The sequence below is a fragment of the Schistocerca nitens genome, chromosome 10 (assembly GCF_023898315.1).
Source record: "Schistocerca nitens isolate TAMUIC-IGC-003100 chromosome 10, iqSchNite1.1, whole genome shotgun sequence".
NCBI lineage: Eukaryota > Metazoa > Arthropoda > Insecta > Orthoptera > Acrididae > Schistocerca > Schistocerca nitens.
Genome location: NC_064623.1, coordinates 209,949,969 through 209,974,473, shown reverse-complemented (window position 1 = coordinate 209,974,473; position 24,505 = coordinate 209,949,969). Strand labels below are relative to the sequence as shown.

General features: G+C 46.3%; 1 protein-coding gene across 2 annotated transcripts in view; it reads right to left on the bottom strand.

The window, feature by feature from the left end:
• LOC126210321 (uncharacterized) overlaps positions 1 to 24,505 on the bottom strand; it is a 423,726-nt gene that overhangs the window by 75,376 nt on the left and 323,845 nt on the right. For both annotated transcript variants that reach the window (XM_049939519.1, XM_049939520.1), the window contains one exon: positions 6,850 to 7,003. In XM_049939519.1, coding sequence (XP_049795476.1) covers positions 6,850 to 7,003 — 154 coding nt within the window. The remainder of the gene's footprint in view (positions 1 to 6,849; positions 7,004 to 24,505) is intronic.

Sequence of the window (24,505 nt, the reverse complement as noted above, 5' to 3'; positions counted from 1 at the left end):
TTTGCATGAACATTACAGTAGTGTAAATAGATAAATTTATGGATGATTTGTAGGTATACCAGGTACGAAATGTAGCACACAGAGCTGCCTCTTCTGGCAGCAACGGCCGCTGAACCTCACTGACAGTTCGAGACGAACTGAGCCCCAATGACAGGTCCATACTGCTTCAGCGCTATGCCAGAGTTCATCCATTAAGGTGGCTGTAAGGTGGTTGCATCCCTCGGCAATCAGTGACCAGATGTTTTCAGTGGCTGATACATCTGGAGGAGCTGGCCAGGGCAATGGTCTGACACCCTGTGTATCACAGCAGGCCAGGATAGCATGCCAACATGCGGTCTTCCATTATCTTGTAGACAGATAGTCTGGTGCTATCGTGTTGGAAGATAGACCAGGGCCAACAACAGAAATATAACGACTTATTTCTAAATTACCGGTATGTAAACCTGAGGTGATGGCATTCGGTACATTATGGCGTTGCATACTGTGACACCAGGTACTGGGCTGGAATGACGGTGCTGAAAGCAGTTTGAAGGCTCCCATTCTTCTCATGGCCTCCATAGACGGATCTGTCCACTGTGATGCTGCACAAAGGAAGGGGCCTCGCCTGAAAAGACGACGTTCTGTCATTGCTATGTCCAGATTTGTGGGCGCCACTGTCATTTTACCTCTCTCTGTTGCCTTGTCAAGGAAGTCGCAACAATGATCACTGCACTGGCAGTCTGCTCTTCTCCAGACGTCGTCGTACTGTTTGGATACTTTTTTCTCGCAAAGCAGGACACTTCCTGACTCAAGGTACGAACGGAAGAAAGTGAAGAATATGTCTGTCCTCTCGGGCGCTAGTGACGTGTATCTGTTGAAATACCGCTAAGCACTGAGTATGATGCTTCTGAAAACATCGTATGAGGGTTGTGGATCCTGACCAACGTTAGCAGCAGTATCGTGGAATGATAAACCATAGTCTTGGCAGGTCTCGATCTTATCTCTGTGGAATCCCGACACATGCTGGTAGACGTTTCTGTCTTTTACATGAGGCATAACACGATCTTTTCAAGAACAACCAACATTCAAAGGCGATTTCTGACTGAGAACACCACAATAAATGCATGATCCAACATAAATGCAAATACTACCCAATGTTGCAGACTGCATTGTTGGAATTGAACACTAACAGTACCTATGAAATTATATCAAGAGGTTACAAGTCTTAATCCTGGCCCGAGCAGTGTATTGTGTAGTTCAAAAATGGTTCAAGTGGCTCTGAGCACTACGGGACTTAACTTCTGAGGTCATCAGTCCCCTAGAACTTAGAACCACTTAAACCTAACTAACCTAAGGACATCACACACATCCATGCCCGAGGCAGGATTCGAACCTGCGACCGTAGCGGTCGCGCAGCTCCAGACTGTAGTGCATAGAGCCGCTCGGCCACTCCGGCCGGCTTTTGTGTAGTTGTGTGTGCATAACACTATGTGATCAAAACTATCCCGACACTCCCAAACACATACGTTTTTCATATTAGGTGCATTGTTCTGCCATCTACTGCCAAGTAATCCATATCAGCGACCCCAGTAGTCATTAGACATAGAGCAGAATGGGGCGCTCCGCGGAACTCATGGACATCGAACGTGGTCAGGTGATTGGGTGTCACGTGTGTCATACATCTGTACGCGAGATTTCCACACTCCTCAACACCCCTAGGTCCACTGCTTCCGATGTGATAGTGAAGTGGAAACGTGAAGGGGCAAGTACAGCACAAAAGCATACAGGCTGAACTCCACTGACAAAGACCGCCGACAGCTGAAGAGGGTCGTAATGTGTAATAGGCTGGCATGTATCCAGACCATCATACAAGAATTCCAAACTGCATCAGGATCCAGTGCAAGTATTATGACAGTAAGGCGGGAGGTGAGAAAACTTGGACTGCATTGTAGGGCGGCTGCTCATAAGCCACTCGTCAGGCCGGTAAATGCCAAACGACGCCTCACTTGGTGTAAGGAGCGTAAACAGTGGACGACTGAACAGTGGAAAAACGTTGTGTGGAGTGACGAATCACGGTACACAATGCGGCGATCCGACGGCAGGGTGTGGGTATGGCGAATGCCCAGTGAACGTTATCTGCCAGCGTGTGTAGTGCCAACATTAAAATTCGGAGACGGTGGTGTTATGGTGTGGTCGTGTTCTTCATGGAAGAGGCTTGCACCCCTTGTTGTTTGGTGTGGCACTATCACAGCAGAGGCCTACATTGATGTTTTAAGCACCTTCTTGCTTCCCACTGTTGAAGAGCAATTCGGGGATGGCGATTGCATCTTTCAACACGATCGAGCACCTGTGCGTAATGCATGGCCTATGGCGGAGTGGTTACACCACCGTAACATCCCTGTAATCGACTGGCCTGCACAGAGTCCTGACGTGAATACTATAGAACACCTTTGGGATGTTTTGGAACGCCGACTTCGTGCCAGGCCTCACCGACCGACATCGATACCTCTTCTCATAGCAGCACTCTGTGAAGAAAGGGCTGCGATTCGCCAAGAAACCTTCCAGCACCTGACTGAACGTACGTCTGCGGGAGTGGAAGCTGTCATCAAGGCTATGGGTGGACCAACACCATATTGAATTACAGCATTACCGACGGACGGCGCCACGAACTTGTGACCGAATAGTTTTGATCACATAGTGTAGATGGTCTATAGAAGCCAGATGTACTTGAAGGAAATATTATAGAAATGGAAGAGAACGTAAAGGAATATGAGGTGGAAGAAACACCGCCCCGGGAGTAGACGACATTCCCTCAGAATTACTGATAACCTTCGGAGAGCCGGTCATGACAAAATTCTTCCATCTAGTGTGCAAGATACGTGAGAAGAAGAATATAATAATTCCAGTTCCAAAGAAAGCACGTAAGTCATTTTCAGCCACGTGTCCGGATACTTTTGATCACATACTGTATGTCGGAGCTAAGTGAATTCCAAAGTGGCCAAACTGTTCGTGCTGATATGGTGGATGCTTCTGGAACCACCGTAGCTGAAGTTCCAAGAGGCACTGTATGGAAGACTTATACCGCATACAGGAGCAAGCAGAAAAACATTACCAGTTACGTCACAACGCGTTCGAAATCATGTCTTGAGCGATAGTGACAGTTTGTCACTAAAAAGATCGTGACGAAAAATAAGAATACGACACCTGCATGAGCCAATACAGAACTAAATGTGGCACTCGCAAACCCTGCCAGCGCCAAAGTAACACGATGGGGGCTGCATAAGCAGGGGATTTCAGGGCCAGCTGGAATTCCAACAGCACACACCACTGACGCGAATGTCTGGAACAGGAAAACACGGTGCCGAAGCCATAGAAGCTGGAATTAGGAGCAATGGAAGAGAGTCATTTTAGTCTTCTCGCACACTGTTTGCAGATTTTGGCCAAGATTGCATCCGAAGAGTGAAACATGGCGATGGTTCAGTGATGGTTTGGACAGACGTTTCGTGATATTCCAGAGGCCCCACGGGTACTCCTCTCCAAGATCAGATTACTACCAAGGATTACGTGACTGTTTTGGCTGATCAGATCCATCCTATGGTACAATGTTTGTTCCCCAATGGTGATGCTGTGGAAATGAGCGTACGGCATTGTGGGCCGGGAGTCCTCTATTGGAGGAAATTGTGCCGCCGAGGGCAGGTACTTACTGCATTCGACGCCACATTGGACGACTGGCGCGTCGGAGATGGGGATGAAATGATGATGAAGACAACACCATTCTCTGAGCGGATAAAATCTCCTGCCCCAGCCGGGAATCGAACTCGGGCCCCTTGGCGTGGTGATGCTAAGACGACAGGGCCCTTGTTCACGCTGCTCACATCCTCCAGGCGTGCCTTTGTGAGGACGAGGATGAATGATCGCATTTTCCTTCGCCTCCATAGTTACCAGATCTCAGTTTACTGAGCCTTTCTGGTCTACATTAAGAGAACGGTGTGTGATCGCTATCCATTTCCATCATTGTTACCTTCGCTTGCCACTATGTTGTAGCATGGCATAAGACTCCCTCGAGAGCGGATTTTTGAGTCTCATGAGTCTTTGGCTTGATGCAGCCAGAGATGAATTCGTCTCATGTGCCAATCTACATCCTCAGTTATTTGCTGGTTGAATTGCAATCTGTCTTCCTCTACTGTTTTTTCCCTTACAGCTCCCTATTACTGTGGAAGTTATTCCGTGATGTCTTAACAGATATTCTATGATTCTGTCGCTTCTTCTAGTCAATGTGTCCCCCCTTCCTTTCCTCACAGATTCTAAAGAGAACGACGGCCGCTGTGACCGAGCGGTTCTAGGCGCTTCAGTTCGGAACCGCGCTGCTGCCACGGTTGCAGGTTCGAATCCTGCTTCGGGCATGGATGTGTGTGGTGTCCTTAGGTTAGTTAGGTTTAAGTAGATCTAAGTCTAGGGGACTGATCACCTCAGATGTTAAGTCCCACAGTGCTCAGAGCCATTTGAACCATTTCTAAAGAGAAATTCCTCATTTCTTACCTTATGTGCACCTTATCTGAAATCCTCCCATTCTTCCCTCTTCCGACTTTTCCCACAGTGCATGTTTCACTACCAAGCAGTGCTGTGTTCCAAACGTGTGTTCTCAGAAATTTCTTCCTCGAAGTGAGACCTGTGTTCGATACGAGCAGATTTCTCTTGATCGGGAATGCCTTTTTGCTTGTGCTAGTCTGCTTTTAATATCCTCTTCGCTCCGTCCGTCATAGGTTATTTCGCTGCCTAGGCAGCAGAATTTCTCAACGTCATCTCGTGTGAAGTTATTCTAGGAGCGCTCTCAAAAAGATAGAGGACGCGCTAAACGAAAGGGGGTGCTCATTAAATTCCGAAACCCTTTCTTCGTCGAAGATGTAGAGCATATATTATTACCACCAACTTTCAAAACGCGCAATGATCACCATTCAAAGATAAGGGAAATTACAGCTCGTACTGAGGCGTTCAGACAGTCGTATTTCCCTCGCGCGATCCGCGAGTGGAAGAGGGGGGGGGGGGGAAATATGACTTTGGCGTGAATTGTGCCCTCCGCCACACACCACTTGGTGGCTAGCGGAGTATATATGCACATGAACTTCGTGTTCACCAAACCTCATGTTAAGTTTCTCGCTGTTCTCATTTCTGCTACTTCTGATTACTTTGCTTTCGTCAGGACCTACACAACTGGCCATTAAATTTGCTACCACGAAGATGACGTGCTACAGACGCGACATTTAACCGACAAGAAGAAAATGCTGTGATATGAAAATGATTAGCTATTCAGAGCATTAACACAAGGTTGGCGCCGGTGGCGACACCCAACGTGCTGACATGAGGAACGTTTCCAACCGATTTCTCATACACAAACAGCAGTTGAGCGGCGTTGCCTAGTGAAACGTTGTTGTGATGCCTCGTGTAAGGAGGAGAAATGCTTACCATCATCACGTTTCCGACTTTGATAAAGGTCGGATTGTAGCCTATCGCGATTGCGGTTTATCGTATCGCGATATTGCTGCTCACGTTGGTCGAGATCCAATGACTGTTAGCAGAATATGGAATCGGTGGGTTCAGGAGGGTAATACGGAACACCGTGCTGGATCCCAACGGCATCGTATCACTAGCAGTCGAGATGACAGGCATCTTATCCGCATGGCTGTAACGGATCGTGCAGCCACGTCTCGATCCCTGAGTCAACAGATGGGGACGCTTGCAAGAGCCGGCCGGTGTGGCCGAGCGGTTCTAGGCGCTACAGTCTGGAACCGCGCGACCGCTACGGTCGCCGGTTCGAATCCTGCCTCGGGCATGGATGTCTTTGATGTCCTTAGGTTACTTAGGTTTAACTAGTTCTAAGTTCTAGGGGACTGATGACCGCAGCAGTTAAGTCCCATAGTGCTCAGAGCCATTTGAACCATTTGAACGCTTGCAAGACAACAACCATCTGCAGCATGGACTATCAGCTCGGAGACCAAGGCTGCGGTTACCCTTCACGCTGCATCACAGACAGGAGCGCCTGCGATGGTGTTCTCCAGATCTCTCACCAATTGAAAATGTCCGGTCAATGGTGGCCGAGCAACTGGCTCGTCACAATACGCCAGTCACTACTCTTGATGAACTGTGGTATCGTGTTGAAGCTGCATGGGCAGCTGTACCTGTACAGACCATCCAAGCTCTGTTTGACTCAATGCCTAGGCGTATCAAGGACGTTATTACGGCAAAATGTCATTTTTTTCGGATGAATCCAGGTTCTGTTTACAGCAACATGATGGTCGCATCCGTGTTTGGCGACATCGCGGTGAACGCACATTGGAAGCGTGTATTCGTCATCACCATACAGGCGTATCACCCTGCGTGATGGTATGAGGAGCCATGGTTGCTCTGGGTACAGATTTTTGAGGATCTATGGACCCAAATTGCGTGAAAATGTAATCACATGTCAGTTCTAGTATAATATATTACACCAATGAATACCCGTTTATCATCTGCATTTCTTCTTGGTGTAGCAATTTTACTGACCAGTAGTGTATATTTATCCATCCCGAGACGACTGGAAGCTGCTTTCTACGCCAACAGCTTTTCTACACCATATTGTTTCCACATTTTTGTGCACTCCCTGTACATGGTGTGAGCCATATCTGCTTTGTGGAGTTGCGAGGAAGTGCTTATTATTCGAATGTCCAAGCACGTAGTTACAGCGGATGCCACGTTTGACGTTTGCAGGATGCTGTCATTAAGGTAGTTTTAATGGCCAGTACTGTTGACAAGTAAACACGGCAAAATTTGTAACTTTCTCCGACTTAATGACTAGCCGTATAGACGGGCGGAGAGCGGGCGCTGCTTGCTTACCGGGACGACGCCGGTCTGGTGGGGGGAGGCGTCGCGACGACTGGTGGCGTCGTGTGGAGCGGCGACGCTGGGGCTGAGGGCGGAGGCGTCGGGTCCGCCCCCTCGCCTGTGGGTGGAGTCCCCTCAGGGCCGGCGTCTGTAGGCGGCACCGTACCTGCAAACATCCCAGCGACAGACTGTGAGGCCAGCTCAGCTACCGGGGCCGGACGAAATAATAAAAATACAGTTTTAAACATGGCTGTTTCTTGGCAACCGTATACAATTTTCAAACATAGGAATTATACAGTCAGTCAGTTGCAAATAACTGTTGTCGGACAATTGACTTGGGTTTCGACACCTATTGAGGGTATCTTCATCAGAATGAAATTTTGAGGAATCGCAAAATTACATTGCGACAAAGCAATTGTCAGAATTTATAGCAGCTATGTTCAAGTCAAAAATGAAATGAAGTACGTTTAAGCCTTATTACGTAAAAATTTCATTCTGATGACACTTTTAGCAGGTGTCGAATCCTAGGTGAATTGTACCAAAACAGTTTTTTGCAATGGGTTGGCTATATAATTCCAACGTTTCAATCATAATGGTTTATTACAACTTAGAGCACACAATTTTTATCGACATAATTTTTCACTGGGTCCGCCGTTGCACACGTTTTCCAATAAACACTGAAAAGAGAGAAAGGTGTCTGGTAGCGTAGCAATGCAAGTCTGCTCCGCTTGCTTCACCTGCTGATCGGAGATGAATCGAAGGCCTTTTAAATAACACTAATGAAATGACATACACATAAAATCATATCTGTATGAGACCAGTAAAAGGCTCTGAAAATGTGTCACTTCATTTGTAGAAGTAGCTGCACCTGGATTTCAGGCTGGATCCCTCATTAACATTCGTTGCTGAGGCACTATTGCAGAATACGGCGAGCCTCGGCAATTATGTTCGTATGTAAGGGGAACTTTAAGTAGACTGTGGTGGAAGTGAGAATTTGGATCGAGGAGGGAGGCGTGCCAGGGTAATTCGTCCAGTTGGGTGAACCGCTGGGGGAAGGTGGCTTAGTGGCTAACGCACCTGCCTAGTAACCAGGAGACCCGCGTTCGATTCCCGGGCTTGGTACAAATTTCCACTCGCTGCTTCAGCCTACAAACATGAAAACTTTTAAGTTATGTTCAAATGGACCGTCTCCAGTGATTATGTAATTACAGCTCGTTCTTCATCGGGTTGTTTTGTAAACCATTTCGCGCGCACATTGTGAAAATTGAGACTGTTTTGTATGATTTCGTATGGAAAACCACAACTAACCCGCATACAGTTTGCCGTACTATCAACAGTCACTCCATTCTTATTCCGAACCTAGCCAGCGAACTGTTCAACATAGGCGTCAGTTGCGGCTGTAGCTGCTCACCCCTCTCTTTCCTCATCCTTAACGCCCGTTCCATCATTTCTGATCTGTTCAGTCCGCTGGTAAACACTGCACTGAGAAAAATCTTTGTCCTCAAATCGTGCTGGAAGTCTTCTATGAATATCCGCTCGTGGAAACGGATTACGGAACGCTGTTTTCCTGGGACGCAAACACTGAGTGGAGTGATTATCTTTCCGTCACCACACCGCAAAACGGAATTTCGCATTGAAGATGTCGTTCAGACAGGAGAATCGTACAAACATACCGTCATTCGACCATCGAACAGACTCCCTTATGGACGGCATAGTAATAAGCACCCCTGGCGTAGAGAAACAACTAAAAGATTTGAAAGCAAATAAATCACCATGTCCGGACGGAATCCCAATTCGATTTTACAAAGACTACTTTATGGTGCTGGTCCATTACCAAGCTTGCATTTATCGTGAATCCGTCGCGCAAGTACCAAGAAACTGGGAAAAAGCGCACGTGAGTCCAGTATACATGGTGATTCACGAAGATATGCAAATATTTTAATATATATTTTAATATAATAGAAGTATGAAAATCATTTTCACAGCATCGGGCACACCATACAAATGCAGCATTTTCACATTTGCCACTGTACCGTTACAATGACTGATGTGGAGCCAAGTTAAGGGATTTGGACCGAGAAATACCAAGACTGTCGAGCTGCCAGACGTACTGGAACTAACGCACGCAGCCTTTTCACACGTCACAGCCGAACGTTGGCGGGATATACACTCCTGGAAATGGAAAAAAGAACACATTGACACCGGTGTGTCAGACCCACCATACTTGCTCCGGACACTGCGAGAGGGCTGTACAAGCAATGATCACACGCACGGCACAGCGGACACACCAGGAACCGCGGTGTTGGCCGTCGAATGGCGCTAGCTGCGCAGCATTTGTGCACCGCCGCCGTCAGTGTCAGCCAGTTTGCCGTGGCATACGGAGCTCCATCGCAGTCTTTAACACTGGTAGCATGCCGCGACAGCGTGGACGTGAACCGTATGTGCAGTTGACGGACTTTGAGCGAGGGCGTATAGTGGGCATGCGGGAGGCCGGGTGGACGTACCGCCGAATTGCTCAACACGTGGGGCGTGAGGTCTCCACAGTACATCGATGTTGTCGCCAGTGGTCGGCGGAAGGTGCACGTGCCCGTCGACCTGGGACCGGACCGCAGCGACGCACGGATGCACGCCAAGACCGTAGGATCCTACGCAGTGCCGTAGGGGACCGCACCGCCCCTTCCCAGCAAATTAGGGACACTGTTGCTCCTGGGGTATCGGCGAGGACCATTCGCAACCGTCTCCATGAAGCTGGGCTACGGTCCCGCACACCGTTAGGCCGTCTTCCGCTCACGCCCCAACATCGTGCAGCCCGCCTCCAGTGGTGTCGCGACAGGCGTGAATGGAGGGACGAATGGAGACGTGTCGTCTTCAGCGATGAGAGTCGCTTCTGCCTTGGTGCCAATGATGGTCGTATGCGTGTTTGGCACCGTGCAGGTGAGCGCCACAATCAGGACTGCATACGACCGAGGTACACAGGGCCAACACCCGGCATCATGGTGTGGGGAGCGATCTCCTACACTGGCCGTACACCACTGGTGATCGTCGAGGGGACACTGAATAGTGCACGGTACATCCAAACCGTCATCGAACCCATCGTTCTACCATTCCTAGACCGGCAAGGGAACTTGCTGTTCCAACAGGACAATGCACGTCCGCATGTATCCCGTGCCACCCAACGTGCTCTAGAAGGTGTAAGTCAACTACCCTGGCCAGCAAGATCTCCGGATCTGTCCCCCATTGAGCATGTTTGGGACTGGATGAAGCGTCGTCTCACGCGGTCTGCACGTCCAGCACGAACGCCGGTCCAACTGAGGCGCCAGGTGGAAATGGCATGGCAAGCCGTTCCACAGGACTACATCCAGCATCTCTACGATCGTCTCCATGGGAGAATAGCAGCCTGCATTGCTGCGAAAGGTGGATATACACTGTACTAGTGCCGACATTGTGCATGCTCTGTTGCCTGTGTCTATGTGCCTGTGGTTCTGTCAGTGTGATCATGTGATGTATCTGACCCCAGGAATGTGTCAATAAAGTTTCCCCTTCCTGGGACAATGAATTCACGGTGTTCTTATTTCAATTTCCAGGAGTGTAGAACGGCACGTCATAAAAGGGAAGAGAATGTGAGATCTGCAATGGCTTCGTGGATTCTGTTGTTGACAGACACGTAATGAACGTAGCAGACGACAGTTCCAGTAGTGAAATGTATTTCTCGGATTCGGATAAGAAAAGAGCTAAGAGATTACCAGACGACTGACTGTAAGTAATTCCATCAGTTGCTTCAGTATTCAACAGTACGGTGAAATCCCTGCAATATGCTTTTACATCACACATAGCTAGCTCAGAAAAATTACTCTGTGTGTTATATATATATGAGCGAGGTTTGTACGGCTGCCACCGCCTCTCGCATCCCAATCTCCATCGTTCACGGTCATTCCAGTCGCCTTCATTAAATACTCTCGCCGCCATTGCTTCGTTGACGTCGTCTTTCCAGCATCTCGCAAGTCTACCGCGCTTTATTCTTTGATGTGGAGTCCATTGTCATACCCGTTTTGTCCATCTTGTGTCTGGCATCGCTGTAAGTGACCATACCAGAGTAGGCGCTTCCTTTCTATGTAGTCTAGGATTGTGCTTTTGACATTCATAACCTCTCTGATCCTATCATTTCTAATATGGTCAAGTCTGGAGTATCCACAACTCCGCCTCCAGAAATCCATCTCGACAGCCAGCAGGCGATCTTTCTGCCTCTGAGTTAGTTGCCACAAGTCTGCACCATATGTTCTGATACTTTCAATAATTGTGTGGTAGGTGGTATGTTTTGTTATGCGCGTTATGTTTTTGTTCCAGAGAATACCATTTAGTTGTTTTATGGTTCGCTTGCCCTGGCCTATTTGATTGTTTATTGCTTACATCATCCATACTTCTACCATTGGACGACAGTGTCACTCCCAAGCACTTAAAATTATGACACCCTCTGTTTAAAATAGGAATTTTCATTACTCTTGTTTGTAATTAGAATACTGTGTCAGGTGAGAACGAGTGCATTTTACGCTTTCCATCTGGTCACATAAAAGCGCGCGGTAGTGCTGGAGTTTTTCCGAGTATTATTTCATTCTCTTTAAAAACTGAATGACATTCGAAGCTATATTGTTCTCTTGCCCGTCTCTCTTTACCTCTGAACTGCTCACAACATTGCAGGTTAGTTGAATTGCTGGTTGGCCAGTGGTGTTCAAGTTTAATGCGCCGATAAAGCTGTTGTCCCTCACGTTATCGCTCAGTCTATGTGCGTGTAACGCAGCATAAAAGGTATCCTTGTGACTGTACTTGACTGATCTGGACACAAATTGGCTTCCGCTCCACGTGAAAAAGAAATCGAATGAGATTCAAGCAAACGCGGAAGAATACATGGCGTAATGATTACATCAGGTTTATTCTTATGATGAACGGAGTATACCATATTATTTCCACCAATAACCGAGCAGTGGCGCAGCGATCGGTACTTTTAACTTGATACTTTGTACTACGTATATTATTTTTGAAAGAACCTGTATTTTCGTTTGTGTGAAAGAGAAACGAAAATTATTTCATAAGTAACCGCCATAACTGTTAATAAATTTATACCACTATGAGACAAGATATTCAAAAATGACTGCGCTTGCCTATAGAACCACGATTGTCGCGAGGCGTGCACCTATTCGTCCGAATCTAGTGGCTAGCGTTGCTGCCTCTGGATCACGGAGTCCCAGGTTCGATTCCCGGCCGGGTTGGGGATTTTCTGTGCCCTGGGTCTGGGTGTTTGTATTGTCCTCATCATTTCGTCATTTCATCATCATCATCATCATCATCATCATCATCATCATTCGTGAAAGTTGCTAAGTTGGATTGAGTTAAAAATTGGACTGTGTAAAACTTGGGAACTTGTACAGGCGCTGATGACCACGCAGTTGAGTGTCCCACAAACCAAACATCATCATCACCACCACCACCACCACCACCACCACCACCACCATCACCACCACCACCTTCATCCGAAGACAATCGACGGTCACAAATATCTTCTTTTTTCAGGGCTCAAAAAATGAGGAAATCGCATGGGGGGAGAGAGGGAGATAGATAGAGAGAGAGAGAGGGGGGGGGGAGGGGAGGGGGGTCACGCGTCATCAAGGTGTCTCCGGGAACGCTACGGAAGTTTCCCTGGGAAGTCCTTACACATCGTCCATAGAGTCCTGATCCCTCTTCAAGCGATATACGTATTTTTGGAGCCCTAAGAGCGACATTCGTAGCCGTCAATTTGCTTCGGACGAATAGGTGCACGTCTGGACCGAGTCATGGTACCGTAGGCAACCACAAACATGTTTCCATGAAGGCATTGACCGTCTTCTCGTACAGTGGGATAAGTGTATTAATAGTTACGAAGATTGCTTTTGAAATAATAAACAGTTTACTTACTTTTTTACAGCTGTCCAGTTTTCATTTGAATGCCGCTGGTACATAAACGATTTACAACAAAACTCCGTCCGAACAGGTCTCGGTACTGATCGACCGCCGTGTCAACCTCAGCTCAAAGGTCAAAAATGTTCAAATGTGTGCGAAATCTTATGGGACTTAACTGCTAAGGTCATCAGTCCCTAAGCTTACACACTACTTAACCTAAATTATCCCAATGACAAACACACACACCCATGCCCGAGGGAGGACTCGAACCTCCGCCGGGACCAGCCGTTCAGTCCATGACTGCAGCGCCTAAGACCGCTCAGCTAATCCCGCGCGGCTCAGCTCAAAGGCGTCACTGGATGCGGATATGGAGGGGCATGTGGTCAGCATACCGCTCTTCCGGCCGTTGTCACTTTTAGTGACCGTAGCCGCTACTTCGCAGTCACGTAACTCCTCAGTTTGCCTCACAAGGGCTGAGTACGCCCCATTTGTCTACAGCGCTCGGCAGACCGGACGGTCACCTATCCAAGTTCTAGCCAAACCCGACAGTGCGTAACTTCGGAGATCTGGCGTGAATCAGTGTTACCAACTGCGACAAGGCCACTGGCACATAAATGATTTGTACACAAAAATTTCAGAAGGTATTTTTTCCACCTGTTTCGTTTCATTTTACAACCCCTGGTACATAAATGTTTTGTATACAAAAAATCGAGAAGGGATTCTGAAACCACTGAACTGAGTTTCTCCCCAGATCACTGCAAAAAAATTATGCCAGAAATTAGAAAACAAATACTTAATTAAGAACGTTCCAAGTGCCATACCGGAGAACTGGCTGGTGGTAAGTCTCAATAGGAAAGTTTTAACGGCTTGATCCTTGCAAAGAAGAAAACAGCAACCAGCCGGTGTTAACAATGCAATTTATTCACACAAATGGCACTGTTACCAGTCCCCCCCCCCCCCCCCCCCCTACAGGTTCGTCTTCAGTTCACGCTTATATTAGATTTGCTGTTGTTTACGTTAGTTGTTGACTGTTTTTTTCTCCCAATAACTAATATAAACAACAAACAATGTAATATACACTCCTGGAAATGGAAAAAAGAACACATTGACACCGGTGTGTCAGACCCACCATACTTGCTCCGGACACTGCGAGAGGGCTGTACAAGCAATGATCACACGCACGGCACAGCGGACACACCAGGAACCGCGGTGTTGGCCGTCGAATGGCGCTAGCTGCGCAGCATTTGTGCACCGCCGCCGTCAGTGTCAGCCAGTTTGCCGTGGCATACGGAGCTCCATCGCAGTCTTTAACACTGGTAGCATGCCACGACAGTGTGGACGTGAACCGTATGTGCAGTTGACGGACTTTGAGCGAGGGCGTATAGTGGGCATGCGGGAGGCCGGGTGGACGTACCGCCGAATTGCTCAACACGTGGGGCGTGAGGTCTCCACAGTACATCGATGTTGTCGCCAGTGGTCGGCGGAAGGTGCACGTGCCCGTCGACCTGGGACCGGACCCCAGCGACGCACGGATGCACGCCAAGACCGTAGGATCCTACGCAGTGCCGTAGGGGACCGCACCGCCACTTCCCAGCGAATTAGGGACACAGTTGCTCCTGGGGTATCGGCGAGGACCATTCGCAACCGTCTCCATGAAGCTGCGCTACGGTCCCGCACACCGTTAGGCCGTCTTCCGCTCACGCCCCAACATCGTGCAGCCCGCCTCCAGTGGTGTCGCGACAGGCGTGAATGGAGGGACGAATGGAGACGTGTCGTCTTCAGCGATGAGAGTCGCTTCTGCCATGGTGCCAATGATGGTCGTATGCGTGTTTGGCGCCGTGCAGGTGAGCGCCACAATCAGGACTGCATACGACCGAGGCACACAGGGCCAACACCCGGCATCATGGTGTGGGGAGCGATCTCCTACACTGGCCGTACACCACTGGTGATCGTCGAGGGGACACTGAATAGTGCACGGTACATCCAAACCGTCATCGAACCCATCGTTCTACCGTTCCTAGACCGGCAAGGGAACTTGCTGTTCCAACAGGACAATGCACGTCCGCATGTATCCCGTGCCACCCAACGTGCTCTAGAAGGTGTAAGTCAACTACCCTGGCCAGCAAGATCTCCAGATCTGTCCCCCATTGAGCATGTTTGGGACTGGATGAAGCGTCGTCTCACGCGGTCTGCACGTCCAGCACGAACGCTGGTCCAACTGAGGCGCCAGGTGGAAATGGCATGGCAAGCCGTTCCACAGGACTACATCCAGCATCTCTACGATCGTCTCCATGGGAGAATAGCAGCCTGCATTGCTGCGAAAGGTGGATATACACTGTACTAGTGCCGACATTGTGCATGCTCTGTTGCCGGTGTCTATGTGCCTGTGGTTCTGTCAGTGTGATCATGTGATGTATCTGACCCCAGGAATGTGTCAATAAAGTTTCCCCTTCCTGGGACAATGAATTCACGGTGTTCTTGTTTCAATTTCCAGGAGTGTAAATGTGAACGGCCATATGAAGATAAACCTGTCTGTTCAAAACTGGTGTCGGTGCTATTTGTGTGAACAAATAGCATTGTTAACAGCCAGGGGGGTAGCCGTGCGGTCTCAGGCGCCTTGCCACGGTTCGCGCGACTCCCCCCCCGTCGGAGGTTCAAGTCCTCCCTTGGACATGGGTGTGTGTGTGTGTGTGTGTGTGTGTGTGTGTGTGTGTGTGTGTGTGTGTGTGTGTGTGTGTTGTCCTTAGTGTAAGTTAGTTTAAGTTAGATTAAGTAGTGTGTAAGCCAAGGACAGATGACCTCACCAGATTGGTCCCATAGAACTTACAAAAAAACTTCCAAAATTTTCCATTGTTAACACCGATTGGTTCCTGTTTTCTTCTGCTGGTTGCTGTTTTCTTTTGTGCAACGGTCAACTTGTAGTCTGTACAGCTCCATAGTCTCAAAAATATTAGCTCTTGACAAAATATCAGGAGGAAAGTTTATGTTCCAAGTGCCATTAATACTGACGCACTACGTTTTATTTGTGATTAAAAAAGTACAGAAATACAGCGTTAGGTTTTAACTAATAGAACTGTAGTCAACGAAAGTCGCTTCTCATAAATTATGGAACTCCGGAGGGAAGCACTGCTTGACAAAAAAAGACCATTCACCATCTACTAACGCATGTTTGAGGCACTCCCTCAGTGGTTTGGCACCTGGGTCAAGTGCAGGGGCATGCACCATAGTACCGCGAACGTGATAGCACTCAACACGAGTTTTGTGAAGAAAAATGGCACTTAGAACCTTTACCATTTCCGCCCTTCCTATGACAGCAGGCAGAGTGGATCTGGAGCCATCCAAGGAGGAGTGGAACGAGGAAAAATAACCGCTCCTATCCGCGACTGAACCCACGACCACTATAGTAGGAGTCTACTGCTCTAGTCGCTAGACCAGCCTATCGTTATGAAATTAGTTACATTGCGTGTCGTAATATGTAATCGTATTGTTAATATGTGTCATAGAAATTTGAAGTATCGATTTTTAATATTAACTATACAAGAATACAAGTGAAACTGATGCAATTCGAAAGGAACTTTGCCATAGATGTGAAAAAAAAAACCATGTGTGTACATAGCCGGCCGGCCGGAGTGGCCGAGCGGTTCTAGGCGCTACAGTCTGGAACCGCGCGACCGCTACGGTCGCAGGTTCGAATCCTGCCTCGGGCATGGATGTGTGTGGTGTTCTTAGGTTAGTTAGGTTTAAGTAGTTCTAAGTTCTAGGGGACTGATGACCTCAGCAGTTGAGTCCCATAGTGCTCAGAGCCATTTGAACCATTTTTGTGTACATAGCCGTTGGGAGAGGTGAGAAAAGTTTTCCTCATTCTCTCACACTGTTACCAGCTTCTACCTCGCGCACCGATCAGTTATCTTGGTAGGGATTACACACAAAAGTAACAGTGTATTGAAAAATCGCCATCTAGGAACGTTCATGTTTAAATGTTGCAGCTACAACGCCACAAGTGGAAGGTCGATGTTGTACCGAAGGCTTCGAGGGCAACACAAATGCACGTAATGTTGCTTACTGGCGACGGTTTATCGGTTACCTTTGTCTAAGAGTATACGAAATTCTGTTCACATGGGACCATTAGTACAAAATTTGAAGTAAGTTCCTGATTTTCAATGTATTCGTTTTGAATAGCTGCGACTTACTTCATTATATAGAAGCTATATTTGTATTAGGCTATGACTCGAAGCGAAACACTAACGGATTGGACTGGCAGATGAAGACTTGGTCAGACAAAGTAAAAGGAATAATGTGGACATTGATAATGATTATTCTACTGTTAATTTGAAAGGTATACTTAAATGCGCACTAATTCCAGATAATTTTTAGGGTAGCGATTTGCGATTTGATAAATTTCCGGTATAGTTTTTATAATGCAAAAAGTTTTGCATTTGAAATTACTTTACGTCATACAGCGGTATTCACACTGTTTTGTCATAAGGGAAAAGTTAATTTGCCGCCGTTCACCCAAAATTTATTTTTCAGCGCACTGAATGAAGGACTCACTTCAAATAATCGAACAATTAAAGAGAAATCTAAGAATTATTTCAATAATATTCGTTGCTACAATGCAGCATATCTTTCTCTTTTCCTCATAGCGTTCACATGAGAGCTACATATCTGGGTAGTGTTCAGGTAAGAACTAAGTATCAGCATATAAATTATAATTCATTACATCTGAAGAAATTGACTTTCGTTACTTTATGAATACAATTGGTAGCATATGGAACGCGGCCGGTGTCTGCATGTATTGTTTGGCTACAGAGGAATGGTCATGCTCATACTACTTTATATTCCGTGATAAGAATATGTTGGCCTTACAAAAAAAAGGTATAGTTGTACAGTTTTACCAGTGACTAGCCTAACTCCTACAGCAAAAAAAAAAAAAAAAACAAAAAAAACCCTCTCTTCAGGATGCGGATAGGAGGGGCGTGTGGTCAGCACAGTGCTCTCCCAGTCGTTATGGTGATTTTCTTTGACCGGAGCCGCTACAATTCGGTCGAGTAGCTCCTCATTTGGCATTACGAGGCTGAGTGCACCCCGAAACACGGCAACAGCGCGTGGCGGGCCAGATGGTCACCCATCCAAGTGCCGGCCACGCCCGACAGCGCTTAACTTCGGTGATCTCACGGTAACCGGTGTAACCACTGCGGCAAGGCCGTTGCCTACAGCCTAAAACTTTTGTCTTATTTATTGGGATTGTGTGTGCTATTGCCGATATTTAATAAAATAAAATTGTGCTTGACAGTGTAGTGGCAAAGTGCGAGCCTGGAGGCTCGCGATCGAATTCTGGTCAGAGGCTGGAATTTTCCAGTCTGCTGGCCTTTATCTCTCAATGATGTGATGATGTACGAGGAACGACACATGGTCCGCAATCTGCGTTAAACTGTGGGTGCCATTTCGACGATTTGCTGCAGAATCCTTTAACATATACTCAGTTCGAATATAATAAACTTCTTGAGACTGACAATCTTACATCCAAGAATCAGCATCGTTTTAAAAAGCATCGCTCGTGAGCAATGTAGCGTGCGCTTTTCTCACATGATGCAGGCCGATGTATGGATGAAGGGCAACAGTCAGATTCAATATTTCTAATTTCCGCCACGCGCTGTTGCCTTGTTTCGGGATGCACTCAGCCTCGTTATGCCAGCTGAGGAGCTACTCGACCGAATAGTAGCGGCTCCGGTCCAAGAAAACCATCATAACGCCTGGGAGAGCCGTGTGCTGACCACACGCCCCTCCTATCCCCATCCTCAGTTGAGGGTGACACGGCGGTCGGATGGTCCCGATAGGCCAGTTGTGGCCTGAAGAGAGAGTGTTTGTTTTTACGCTGTAGGAGTCACGCTAGTCACTGGTAAAACTGTAGAAATGTACCTTTTTTTTGTAAGGCCAACATATTCATATCACGGAATATAAAGTAGTATGAGCATGACCATTCCTTTGCAGCCAAATAATACATACAGATACCACCTGCGTTCCATATCCTACCAACTGTATTCATAAAGTTAAAGAAAGTCAATTTCTTCAAATATAATGAATTACGAGGGCAGTTCAATAAGTAATGCAGCACATTTTTTTTTTTTGAAACAGGGGTTGTTTTATTCAGCATTGAAATACACCAGGTTATTCCCCAATCTTTTAGCTACACAACACTATTTTTCAACGTAATCTCCATTCAATGCTACGGCCTTACGCCACCTTCAAATGAGGGCCTGTATGCCTGCACGGTACCATTCCATTGGTCGATGTCGGAGCCAACGTCGTACTGCATCAATAACTTCTTCATCATCCGCGTAGTGCGTCCCACGGATTGCGTCCTTCATTGGGCCAAACATATGGAAATCCGACGGTGCGAGATCGGGGCTGTAGGGTGCATGAGGAAGAACAGTCCACTGAAGTCTTGTGAGCTCCTCTCGGGTGCGAAGACTTGTGTGAGGTCTTGCGTTGTCATGAAGAAGGAGAAGTTCGTTCAGATTTTTGTGCCTACGAACACGCTGAAGTCGTTTCTTCAATTTCTGAAGAGTAGCACAATACACTTCAGAGTTAATCGTTTGACCATGGGGAAGGACATCGAACAGAATAACCCCTTCAGCGTCCCAGAAGACTGTAACCATGACTTTACCAGCTGAGGGTATGGCTTTAAACTTTTTCTTGGTAGGGGAGTGGGTGTGGCGCCCCTCCATTGATTGCCGTTTTGTTTCAGGTTCGAAGTGATGAACCCATGTTTCATCGCCTGTAACAATCGTTGACAAGAAATTGTCACCCCTCAGCCACATGACGAGCAAGCAATTCCGCACAGATGGTTCTCCTTTGCTCTTTATGGTGTTCGGTTAGACAACGAGGGACCCAGCGGGAACAAACCTTTGAGTATCCCAACTGGTGAACAATTGTGACAGCACTACAAACAGAGATGTCAAGTTGAGCACTGAGTTGTTTGATGGTGATCCGTCGATCATCTCGAACGAGTGTGTTCGCACGCTCCGCCATTGCAGGAGTCACAGCTGTGCACGGCCGGCCCGCACGCGGGAGATCAGACAGTCTTGTTTGACCTTGCGGCGATGATGACACACGCTTTGCCCAACGACTCACCGTGCTTTTGTTCACTGCCAGATCACCGTAGACATTCTGCAAGCGCCTATGAATATCTGAGATGCCCTGGTTTTCCGCCAAAAGAAACTCGATCACTGCCCGTTGTTTGCAACGCACATCCGTTACAGACGCCATTTTAACAGCTCCGTACAGCGCTGCCACCTGTCGGAAGTCAATGGAACTATACGAGACGAAGCGGGAATGTTTGAAAATATTCCACAAGAAATTTCCGGTTTTTTCAACCAAAATTGGCCGAGAAAAAAAATGTGTTGCATTACTTATTGAACTGCCCTCGTAGAATTTGTAAGGTGACACTGTGCCCCATTGCAGGCTGTCAACGAAGGAACGAACATATGGAACAAGTTCTCAGATATGTAAGTGGCTCGAAGACTTCTTAAATAATAGAACCCAGTATGTTGTGCACGACGGCGAGTGTTTATCAGAGACAAGGGTATCGTCAGGAGTGCCCCAGAGAAATTGATAGGATTGCTGTTGTTCTCTCTCTCTCTCTCTCTCTCTCTCTCTCTCTCATGATTCGGCGGACAGGGTGGGCAGCAATCTGCAGTTGTTTGCTGATGATGCCGTGATGTGCGGTAAGGTGTCGAAGTTGAGTGACTGTAGGAAGATACAAGAGGACGTAGACAAAATTACTAGTTGATGTGATGAATCGGCTGGCTCTAAATGCGGAAAAATGTAAGTTAATACGAATGAGTAGGAAGGTCAAACGTGTAACGTTCGGATACAGTGTTACTAGTGTCCTGCCTGAGACAGTCAAGTCGTTTAAATATCCGGGCGTAACTTTGCAAAGCCATGTGAGATGGAACAAGCATGTGAGTACCGTGGTAGGCAAGACGAACGGTCGACTTCGGTTTAGTGAGAGAACTTCAGCAACGAGTTGTTCGTCTGTAATAAAAACCGCGTATAGGATGCTGGTGCAACCCATTCTTGGGTACTGCTCGAGTGTTTGGGACCCGTGCCAAGTCTAATCGAACGAAGACATTGAAGCAATTCATAGGCGGGCTACCAGATCTGTTGCCAGAAGGTCCAAACGACACGGAAGTATTACTGAGATGCTTCGGGAACTCAAATGGGAATCCCTGGAGAGAAGACGACGGCCTTTTTCGAGAAACATTATTGAGAAAATTTAGAGAACCGGCATTTGAAACTGAATGGCGAACGATTCTACTGCCGCCAGCATACATTGAGCGTAAGGACCACGAAGATATGATACGAGAAATTAGCGCTCATATTGATGCATGTGCGCAGACGTTTTTCCCTCGCTCTGGTTGGTAGGGGAACAGGAAAGGAAATGACCAATAGTGGTGCAGAGTACCCTCCGCCGCGCACTGTACGGTAGCTTACGGATTATCGATGTAAGTGTAGATTATTCGGGTAGGTTAAGTCACCAAAGTGGCGTCCGAATTGAAAGAACGTACCTAACAGCTAGCTGACCATGCCTATTGACGAATTCCCGTTTTGTCATACCGTACGAGTTTACTTTAATAACAGAACAAACATCCTTCTTCCCTCCTCTTAAGCGTGTCGCAATAAATGAATTTCATACATGACATACTCTGTTAGCAATAACCCTGCTCTAGACTGTAGCGTTGCTAGTTTTTTTGGTATTCGAGAAAAGTGATATAAGTTCTATTGTCATTCATATATTTGTGCTGGATATTTTTCAAACGGAGGTTTCATTCAACATTCGATATGTTACGTCGCAGAGTTACTGAGTGGAAGCAATATGATCTTTGGTTGCTGGTAGCATTGTCGTTGCAGTAGCTCTGTGAGAGATCGAAGTGGGTGATTTGGGTTTGGCAATCCTACAGAACGGACTGAAATAACTTGCAGAGGACAGAGATCGAGATACGGACGATGATGAAGGATTTTCGAATATCGTTTGGTAAAGATTAATTTGACAAGTCAAGGTTTGACGTAATGATCTTGCTTGTACGTATTTATGATATGTTTGAATAACGGAAGGTTTTAATGGAGTTTTCCTTTATTGGTTTTTGTTAGTTAATTTCAATGTTCACATCTGATTAAGTTATGAGTACACAAGGACAGCACTCAGAGATTACGGACCACTTCCTTATACCAATTCAATAATTAATTTCCTGGCAGAGTTGCACGTTTTATGAAACGTAATTTTTGTAATAATCATTGTAATAGAGGACGAGCTGCTGTTTTCGTGCTACAGTTTCTTAAAAGTTAGATGCCCTTTCAGGCAATTAGTTAGTTGAAATACCACTACCGTCTCCTCACGAAAGAATTTAATTTTTCTGATTATGTGTGTCGGCGCACTGCGCAAAAGTAGAATAAAACTTTTTTTTTTTTGAGTCATCAGTCTTCTGATTCGTTTGATGCGGCCCGCCACTAATTTATCTCCTGTGTCAACCAACCTCTTCATCACAGAGTAGCACTTGCAACCTACGTCCTCAATTATTTATTTGGTATGTTCCAGTCTCTGTCTTCCTCTACAGTTTTTGCCCTCTACAGTTCCCTCTAGTACCATGGAAGTCATTCTCTCATGTATAACAGGTGTCCTATCATCCTGTCCCTTCTCCTTGTCAGTGTTTCCCACATATTCCTTTCCTCTCCGATTCTGCGCAGAACCTCCTCATTCCTTACCTTATCAGTCCACCTAATTTTCAACATTCGTCTATAGCACCACATCTCAAATGCTTCGATTCTCTTCTGTTCCGGTTTTCCCACAGTCCATATTTCACTACCATACAATGCTGTACTCCAGATGTACATTCTAAGAAATTTCTTCCTTAAATTAAGCCTGATATCTGATTTTAGTAGACTTCTCTTAAACAGGAATGCCCTTTTTGCCAGTGCTAGTCTGCATTTAATATCCTTCTAGCTCCGTCCATCATTGGTTTATTTTGCTGCTTACGTAGAGAATTCCTTAACTTCGTCTACTTCGTGATCATCAATCCAAATGTTAAGTTTTCTCACTGTTCTCATCTCTGCTACTTCTCATTACCTTCCTCTTTCTTCTATCTACTCTCAATCCGCATTGTACACTCATTACACTGTTCATACCATTCAGCAAATCATATAATTCTCCTTCCCTTTCACTCAGGATAGCAATGTCATCAGCGAATAGTATCGTTGATATCCTTTCACCTCGAATTTTAATTCCGATCCTGAACCTTTTTTTTTATTTCCACCATTGCTTCTTCCACGTACAGACTGAACAGTAGGGGCGAAAGACTACATTCCCCACACCCTTTTTAAGCCGAGCATTTCGTTCTTGATCGTCCACTTTTATTATTCCCTCTTGGTTCTTGTACATATCGTGTTACCAATCTCTCCCTATAGCTTACCCCTATTTTTCTCAGAATTTAGAACGTCTCACATCATTTCATTGTCAAACGCTTTCTCTAGGTCGACAAATCCTATGATCATGTCTTGATTTTCTTTTAGTCTTGCTTCCATTATCAACCGCAACGTCAGAATTGCCTCTCTCGTGTCTTTACCTTTCCTAAAGCCAACCTGATCGTCATCTAATACATCATTAATTTTCTTTTCCATTCTTCCGTACATTATTCTTGTCAGCAACTTGTATGCATGACCTGTTAAGCTAATTGTGCGATAATTCTCGCACTTGTCAGCTCTTGCAGTCTTCGGAATTGTGTGGATGATATTTTTCCGAAAGTCAAACGATATATTGCCTGACTCATATAATCTACACAACAACGTGAATAGTCGTTTTGTTTCCACGTCCCCTAAATATTTTAGAAATACTGATGGAATGTTATCGATTCATTCTGCCTTATTTGATCTTAAGCCCTCCAAATATCTCTTAAATTCTAATACTGCATCCCCTCTCTCTTCTAAATCCACTCCTGTTTCTTCTTCTATCACATCAGACAAATCTTCCCTCTCATAGAGGCCTTCTATGTTCTCTTTCCACCTATCCGCTCTCTCCTCTGGATTTAACAATAATTCCGGTTCCACTCTTAATGTTACCACCCTTGCTTTCAATTTCACCCAAGATTCTTTTGACTTTCCTATATGCTGGGTCAGTCCTTCCGACTATCATTTCTTTTTCGATTTCTCCACATTTTTCATGAAGCCATTTCATCTTAGCTTCCCTTTACTTTTTATTTATTTCATTCCTCAGCGGTCTGTATTCCCGAATTTTCGTGAACATTTTTGTACTTCCTTCTTTCATCGATCAGCTGAAGTATTTCTTCTGTTACCCATGGTTTCTGTGTAGTTACCTTCTTTGTACCTATATTTTTCTTTCCAGCTTCTGTGATTACTCTTTTCAGAGACGTCCATTCCTCTTCAACTGTACTGCCTACTGGACTATTCTTTACTGCTGCATCTACAATCCTAGATAACTTCGTATGTATCTCGTCACTCCTCAGCACTTCCGCATCCCACTTCTTTGCATATTGATTCTTCCTGACTAATGTCTTGAACTTCAGCCTACTCTTCATCACTGGCTGTCTATTTCTGGCTCCTGGGTACGCCTTACAATCCAGCAAATGATTTCTGAATCTCTGTCTGACCATGATGTAATCTAACTGAAATCCTTGAGTATCACACAGTCTTTTCCAAGTATACCTCCTCTTGTGATTTTTGA